Source organism: Leucopleurus acutus (assembly GCF_964270905.1).
Source record: "Leucopleurus acutus genome assembly, chromosome: 12".
In the NCBI taxonomy this organism is placed as follows: Eukaryota; Metazoa; Chordata; class Mammalia; order Artiodactyla; family Delphinidae; genus Leucopleurus; species Leucopleurus acutus.
In genome coordinates, this window is record NC_139154.1 from 23,898,112 (window position 1) to 23,906,389 (window position 8,278).

The window sequence follows — 8,278 nt, forward strand, 5'->3', positions numbered from 1 at the left end:
GCCATTAAATATCAAATGGAGTAAAAGAGATCCAGGATGCCTTGACTAGGTCTCCAGGAGCTGGATTTTTATTTAGAAGTCAAAGCCTGCATCAAGTTGAAGAATGTTCACTATTTAGTAGATAATATCTTTAGAATGTATTTTTCTCTTCTTGACTGTTTCCCAAAATATACAACCCGAAAGCCAGCTTCTGAGGTAGCTTACTACATACCCCTAATAATTCTGTAAAGTGTTTCTGCTTTCACAGCCCAACTCTGTTTTCCAGACTTACATCCACTCTGCGGAAAGAAATGGAGGAATCGTTTTTTGAACTGTTTTTCTTTCGGGGCCATTTCACAGAAGGGGCTGGGTGGGAGATGGGGGGGCGCGCTCACTGTCCTTCTATTTTAAGGCGCTGTGCTCTGCAGTGAATTCACTCCTCGTTGTGAATATGCATAGAAAGGTAGGGGCATTCGTTCCTTTGGCAAGTTTGGAAGAGCAGATTTGCTTTTGAAACAGCTGCATTTTACACGGTACCTGCTAAGACGAGTCAGTGCGCCCCCTGCTGACGAGTCAAGAGTGCGACTCCCGAGCACTTGCAAAGTTTATTTTGTTCAGTAAACCGTGTCATATAAAATTAACAACAACAAATAAAATTAGCTTATATGTTTCAACTGTAAAAGTCCAAAACAAAATAAAGCTAGTTTTGGTGGCGCTAGAAATCTCCATCTCGGCTTCTTCTCTGGCTGAGCCAAGGTCCTTTTATCTAAAGCCCAGTGCACAAACATATAGCTTAATGTGACCAGTGTTCTTCCTTTTCTTTTTCTCTCTATGGCAACCAATATGCTCTGCTCAGAAATGTTCCCCATCAAGGAAACAAATGATCTTCAGGGAGCAGCTCTATATGGCATCTGGTCCAATGGAGCACAGAGAGTTAACCTCAGTCAAAACGACGCTGCCGGGCGCGCAAAACAAGGAGCGGAAAACTGGCGATTCTTCCCCCTCCCCAAGTGAAACCTGTTCCTCCTTCCTGAGAAACCATTTCATTGATTTGGCATCAACTGTTTCCAAAGAAATTACAAATTTCAAATTGCAAGGTGTTCCAGAGACAAAAGTGCAATAATATTCCAGCTATTTGATTCTCACCCCCTCACCACCCCAGACATGACTTCCTCTAAAAAGAACAAAACCAAGAACCTTTTAGGATCCTCTCCAGCCCATTTCACTACAGTAAGTAAGGTTCTCACATGGGCTTGGACTTGGCCTAGCTATTTCCTCCAGCCGTATTTCTCGAATTAACTGCACCTAGCAAGCAAGGCACTCTTAATTTTTACAAAACCCAGGGACAGTGGCGAGAGTCGGGGGGGGGGCGGGGGTGAGGGGGGCAAGGCCGGCCGTCAAAAATAGAAAACAAAGTAAAACACTATGCCACGCTAAAGCTCCAGCCTCCTTTGGGAATGAAGTGTAAGGTGTCCTGGTTAGTTTTGATTGATCACCCTCTTTCTGATGGCCTTTCACTACCGAGCTGGGAGACTGCAGCTTGCGGCCAGCTCCCCAGACGCGGCCTTAACCAGGGGGGCACCGACTTCCTGCCACTTCTTCATCCCCTGCCTCCTTCTTCTCCAGCTCTCTGCCCTCCCTTTGCCAAGCCCCCCTCCCTCACTCCATCCCCCTGCTCCCAGCAGGAATCCCTCACCCCAATCCCAGGCAGGCACACGTAGTTCAACACATCAGCCTTGGCTACAGAAAAGGGGTTTCTTTCCCTCTAGTCCTGATTCTCTAGAAAAAAGAAACCCCAAAGCAAGAAATATTTATAATACTGCGTGCTTCATCATCACTTCTTTTTCTAGGGCCTTTATATTTCCCTGACAATCAACAATTAAAATTAATAGCACTCTCCTCCTCCCCAGAAAAAAAAATAATAAGTGAAGTGTCTTGCCGTGGGGAGCTTTGGAATGAGGCCATCGTTTTATGTAATATTTTAGCAGGGTTGGGTTTTTTTAACTCTCCCCCCAACACTCTTTCCCTTCCTTCCTTCAAAACAGTTGCCCTCTCTTGTCCCAAGCACTGGAAACAAGCTCCCAAACCTACAAGAGCATAAATAAACCGGAAAGGAGGGGCAGAAAAGAGAAAGCAAGGAAAGAAAATGAAAAACACTTACCGAGCAAACTTCCAAGGTTAGATTTTAAAATAAATGAAGATGTTTCATTTAAAAAAATAATAATAAGGTGACTGGGGTGGGGGGAGGCATATTCTCAACTCCCCAGAAGCGGTGCTTCCTTAGTCTTGCCTTTCCAGCGACTCCTCTAAGCCCAGCTCTCCACTAGTCTATTATTTTCACCAAAATATATGAAAATGTATGCAAATGAAAATCAGCACTAACTGTTCTCCCCTTGTTATATACTTTGGATTTTTTTTTTTTCCAGACAAAACAATCACACTCGGCAAAGGGAGGGGACGGATGGGTGGGGCTGGGGAGCGACTGGAGAACTAAGTACGCGAAGGGGGAGGACGAAGGGGACAGAGCTCGGAACAGAAGTGTATTTCTGATTTCGAGGAGCAAGGCGTTTTGGGGGTCTTCCCGTACGCGCACACACACCCTCCTTGAAAAGAAAGAAAGTGGATGTGTGTAAAGTGGATAGCAGAAGCGTTATCACGTTTCATCAGGCCACCTGAGACTGCTTTTGAAAGCGTGTACTGTGAAATTCATAGCAGTAATTTAGACAAAATCCTCACTGTATATTAATGAAAGGGGCCCCATGGCTCTGTTCCTAACCTCCCCATTCAGTGTAAACAAAACCACGAGACTCTCTCGGTTTTTGAGCCGAATCCAAGCAAAATCGGCAGGAAAGGAAAACATGGGGTGCTGGCACCGACTATTCAAACGTCTGCACCTGGAGATCTCAGATTTATTCAATGAAATCTGTGTTCCATCTTTCATATAGACATATACGCATACATAAATATAAAAAGGAACCTTAGGGGGACGCACAGGGAAAAATCCGTTCTGTCTGGGGTTTGGTTACCGCCGCCGTTCAGGTCTATACCTTCGCAATAATGGAATCACTAAAACCTACCTACGAGGGCATCTCTCCCCCCCGCCCGGCACGCAGGAGCTGGACCAGATCCTACACAAATGCTACGCGCCCACTGTTCATCTCGAGATCTCGCAAGGGCTGCGTGTCTGTGACTGGGCTGGAGAGCTCCGGCTCTGAGTACCCCTAACTGCGCTCAGGAGAGGAATTATTCGCGGGAGAAGGGCAGCCCCGAGCACCCCGGCGGCTCCCCGTCTGCGTCCGGGGCGGCGGGCAGGGCCGGCGCAGCGCGGCCGGGTGCGGGGTGCAAGCACACGCACACTCATTAGGGACGATGTATTTACTGAACGTCCGAGTCGGGTTAGTTCATTGGAAATCCCCGAGGAGGGTTCAATTTGCCCTTGTTTTCGTGGCCACTTTCTCTTTTTTCTTGGTTCGCTGAGGCTCCTCTGTGCAGCGTTTCCGCTCGGCCGCTTCCCCCCACCCCCTCTTCTCCCGCCCACCCCGCGCGCTCCCCCTCCCGGCCCCCTTAACTCTTTCCGCCGGGTTGGGCTGAGAACGCGCTCAGCGCCGCCCGCCGCAGACCCTCCGAGGCCGGAGAGAAAGAGAAAGCCCCAGCGTGCCCAAGAATACCGAGCAGGCGAAACACCGCTAATAACGACCGCACCGAAATAAAGAAATACACACACGCACCCGCACACAGTGTGAGCGGTGGAGGGCGCGGCGGGCGGATCCGCTTCCTTAGGCCGCTCCCGCTGCTGCAGGCTTCCCGACGCCTTTGGGGGTCGGGGGGGGGGATCGGGGGGGTCGGGGGGAGACACACTAACGGTGTGTCTAGGGGGAAGGTCGGCCGAGCGCTCCGCCGCCTGGCACCCCGGGACTCGCAAGGGCACGCGCGCTCCTCGCCGGAATCCCGGCGGAGGGGGCGGGGGAAGGGAGAGGCGGGGGTGGGGAGCGCGCTGCAGCCTGCGGTCCTTCTCGCACGCGCGGGCCCGGCGCTGGTCCCGGGCTGCAGGTTTCCCAGACTATGGCATCCGAGAACTTAAACAAAGGGGGCGGCTGCCGGCGCGAAGCGGCTGCGGAAAGTTGCGGTGGCGGATTTCCAAGGAGCGCGGCCGCTACCCGGGCTCTCGGCGCCGCCAGCTCCCCCTTCCCACCCCCGCCGAGGCGGGGACGGGGGCCGGCTGGTGGAGGAGCAAGGAAACTTTGAAACCACTGGGGACACATCTGCCTATAGGTATTGGCGTGAATGGCACATCCGTGCCGGGCGCGTTACCGATCTCTGGGATGGGGTGGGGGGCGGGGAGGACGGCAGCACAACGCGGTACCAGGTGGAGTGGGTAGGTTGCTATTTTTCACGATTTTCCCCTCTACGTTCTCCTTCGGACCCCCGCACGCCCCCCGCCTCCTTTCCCTTTCTTCCCTCCCCCTCCCCCTCCCAGACCTATTGAGATGCCCAGAGCCACGGAGGGAAAGCCTACGTCTCGGCCGGACACTAAGAGTTAAGATGTGGCGGAGGGGGTGGCGGAGGAGGGGCGGGGAGGAGAAAGTGGCGAACCGGAGGGAGGAGGCGGGGGGAGGGGGGGACGACAGATTTCCAGCTTCTACGACGCTCTGCCTAAATTAAAAAGCAACCAATCGGAACGGCCGGAAGGGGGGCCGCGCGTCCTGAGCCAGTCATTCCGGACCTGCCAATCACCCAGCGGGTAGCCAATCAGCGGGGGCCCTGGTGCTCGACTTCCTTGTATTTGGGAAAGTGCAGTGGTGGGTGCGCGCTCGCGGCGGAGGGTAAACATTCGACAGTCCCCGCTCGGAGAGGGAGGGACAGAGAGCGAGCTGTCAGATCCGAGCGGGCGGGCGAGAGGGCGAGAGAGTGAGAGCGAGAGCGAGAGGGAGGGAGGGAGAGGGGAAGAGAGAGGGAGAGCGCGCGAACCAGGGCGCAGAGCGAGCTCCCGCGGCAACTCCGCTCCGGCACGGCCAGCGCCAGCGCCGTCGGGGCAGCTTCCGAGCCGTGCGTCGTGCCACTGGAGTTGGTTGTGTATCAAGGATCCCCTATATGCACACACACATCTCCACCTCCACCAGTGCACTCTTCTTCCTCCTCCTGCAGACCTCTGCTGGGAAAAAAATAAAACACCAACCCCAACCATCAGCAGCAAGGTAACCGAGAAACTCGACCTCCTTTTTCTCCTGTTCAATTTTTTTCCTTGTTATATTTGTCTCCTAATTTCTACCCAAAAGGAAAGATGTCGCATCAGACTGTGACTGTTGCGAGGAGAATGAAAAAGGACTGTTGTTTCAGAGGCAACCACGAGCTCCGGCAATAGCAACTTCAGAGAAATGCACCAGCGCCAGAAGTTTTCCTAGGACAGAACAAAACTTGAAACGAGAGGACCGGAGGGGGAGAGCAGGAGCCAGCCTCTCCGCTCCGCACGCGAGCAGCCAGCATCACCACGCCTTCAAGGACAAAAAAAAGTTTTACTACTCCAAGGGGAGACGAGTGAGCTGCGTTCCTGAGGAGGCGGCGAGGAGCGGCCGGTCGCCGGTCGTCCACGGTTTGGTCCAGAAGAAAGGAGCGGCTGCTTTCTTTGTTGCCTCCAGCGAAACCTCCACTTAGCAGGTGGACCGAGCCCCGCGCCCCGGCAGAGTCCGCGCTCGCCCGAGGACAGGAGGAGGAGCGCGAGCCGGCGCGCCCGGCCAGGAGCCCCGGCGCAGGCCCGCGCCCCGCCCGGCGAGCCCCGCTGGAGCAAGCCGATCGCGCCGGGGCTGGGGGGCGGCCACGACCCCCCCTGAGGGGGGCGGCCACGGAGCGCGCCCCGCCGAGAAGCGAGCCCCCCTCCCCGGAGCGCGGCTCCTGCGGCGGCGGCTGCGGCGGCGGCGGCTGCTGACCAAGGCCGGCCGGCGACCCCCGCGCCCTGCCCAGCGGCCTTGCAGCTGCAGCCGGCGGCCGCGGCTGCGGAGGCGGGGGCGGAGGCGGCGGCGGCGGCGGCGGCGGCGGGGCCGGCGGGGGCCCGGGGCGGGGGCGGAGCGGGGGGAGGCGGGGGGGCGCGGCGGCGGCGGCGGCGGCGGCCGCGGCTGCTGCTGCGGCGGCGGCGGCGGTGGTGGCGGCGGTAGGGTGGCGGGAGCGGAGCGGGATGGCCACGGCGGCCTCTAACCCCTACCTGCCGGGGAACAGCCTGCTAGCGGCCGGCTCCATCGTCCACTCGGACGCGGCGGGGGCCGGCGGCGGCGGCGGCGGGGGCGGCGGCGGCGGCGGCGGCGGTGGGGCGGGCGGCGGCGGCGGCGGCATGCCGCCCGGCAGCGCCGCCGTGACCTCGGGTGCCTACCGGGGGGACCCGGCCTCCGTCAAGATGGTGCAGAGCGACTTCATGCAGGGAGCCATGGCCGCCAGCAACGGCGGCCATATGCTGAGCCACGCGCACCAGTGGGTGACGGCCCTGCCCCACGCCGCCGCCGCCGCCGCGGCCGCCGCCGCCGCCGCCGTGGAGGCGAGCTCGCCGTGGTCCGGCAGCGCCGTGGGAATGGCCGGCAGCCCCCAGCAGCCGCCGCCGCCGCCGCCGCCGCCTCCGCCGCCCCAGGGCCCCGACGTGAAGGGCGGCGCGGGGCGCGACGACCTGCACGCGGGCACCGCGCTGCACCACCGCGGGCCGCCGCACCTCGGGCCGCCGCCGCCTCCGCCGCCGCCGCACCAGGGCCACCCCGGGGGCTGGGGGGCCGCCGCCGCCGCCGCCGCCGCCGCCGCTGCCGCCGCCGCCGCCGCGCACCTCCCGTCCATGGCCGGGGGCCAGCAGCCGCCGCCGCAGAGCCTGCTCTACTCGCAGCCCGGGGGCTTCACGGTGAACGGCATGCTGAGCGCGCCCCCGGGGCCGGGCGGCGGCGGCGGCGGCGGCGCGGGCGGCGGCGCCCAGAGCCTGGTGCACCCGGGGCTGGTGCGCGGGGACACTCCCGACCTGGCCGAGCACCACCATCACCACCACCACCACGCGCACGCGCACCCGCCGCACCCGCACCACGCGCAGGGACCCCCGCACCACGGCGGCGGCGGCGGCGGCGCGGGGCCCGGACTCAACAGCCACGACCCGCACTCGGACGAGGACACGCCGACGTCCGACGACCTGGAGCAGTTCGCCAAGCAGTTCAAGCAGAGGCGCATCAAGCTGGGCTTCACGCAGGCCGACGTGGGGCTGGCGCTGGGCACCCTGTACGGCAACGTGTTCTCGCAGACCACCATCTGCCGCTTCGAGGCCCTGCAGCTGAGCTTCAAGAACATGTGCAAGCTCAAGCCGCTGCTGAACAAGTGGCTGGAGGAGGCGGACTCGAGCACCGGCAGCCCCACGAGCATCGACAAGATCGCGGCGCAGGGCCGCAAGCGCAAGAAGCGGACCTCCATCGAGGTGAGCGTCAAGGGCGCGCTCGAGAGCCACTTCCTCAAGTGCCCCAAGCCCTCTGCGCAGGAGATCACCAACCTGGCCGACAGCCTGCAGCTCGAGAAGGAGGTGGTGCGGGTCTGGTTCTGCAACCGGCGCCAGAAGGAGAAGCGCATGACGCCGCCCGGGATCCAGCAGCAGACGCCTGACGACGTCTACTCGCAGGTGGGCACCGTGAGCGCCGACACGCCGCCGCCGCACCACGGGCTGCAGACAAGCGTGCAGTGAAGGCCCGGGCGCAGCGCGGAGCGGGCCGCCGCCGCCGTCGCCGCCGCTGTCACGCCGCCGCCGCCGCCGCCGCCGCCGCCGCAGCGGCCGGGCGGGCCGGGCCGCCCTCCCCTCCTCCCAAAGACAGGCCTGCCCGCCCTCGGGGGGAAAGGAGAGGGACGCACCGAGGAGACGTTGTTTGAAGTCCAAGGAAGGAGGGGCGAAACAAACAAACAAAGCCTAGAAATGCCCAGACTGTTTTATATACACGACCGTGGCAAAACCGGAAGAAAAAAGGGGGCGATCGTGAGATCTAGTTTCTACTCTGGTGGGGGTTCGTTTGGGGGCTTCTTTTTAAAGAAGGGTGAAGATGCCTAGCGCCCCAAAACTGCGCTCGCGAGGCTTTTCCCACCCTGAGAAGTCCTACGGGGCGACGGTGGAGAGCACTTAGCACCTGCCTCGTCCTATCCTCTTAAAAACAAACAAACAAACATTTGTTTAAAAAAAAGCATCCCCCCTCCCTCCCACCTCCTCCCTCCAAAGGGCCGCCCCCCTACCCTCGCCTCGAGAGATCCACCGAAACTTTGTTTCCTGGGAGCGACCAGAAAGCAGGCAGAGGCACCGGGTTTA

The 8,278-nt window shown here is 60.1% G+C and overlaps 1 protein-coding gene across 1 annotated transcript; it reads left to right on the plus strand.

The window, feature by feature from the left end:
* Positions 1 to 6,148: 6,148 nt before the first annotated feature.
* Positions 6,149 to 7,669, plus strand: POU3F3 (POU class 3 homeobox 3; the record flags this gene model as incomplete). Its single annotated transcript, XM_082851663.1, has 1 exon — positions 6,149 to 7,669. The coding sequence occupies one exon, from the start codon at positions 6,149 to 6,151 to the stop codon at positions 7,667 to 7,669; it is 1,521 nt and encodes a 506-aa protein (XP_082707789.1).
* Between the last annotated feature and the right edge of the window lie 609 nt (positions 7,670 to 8,278).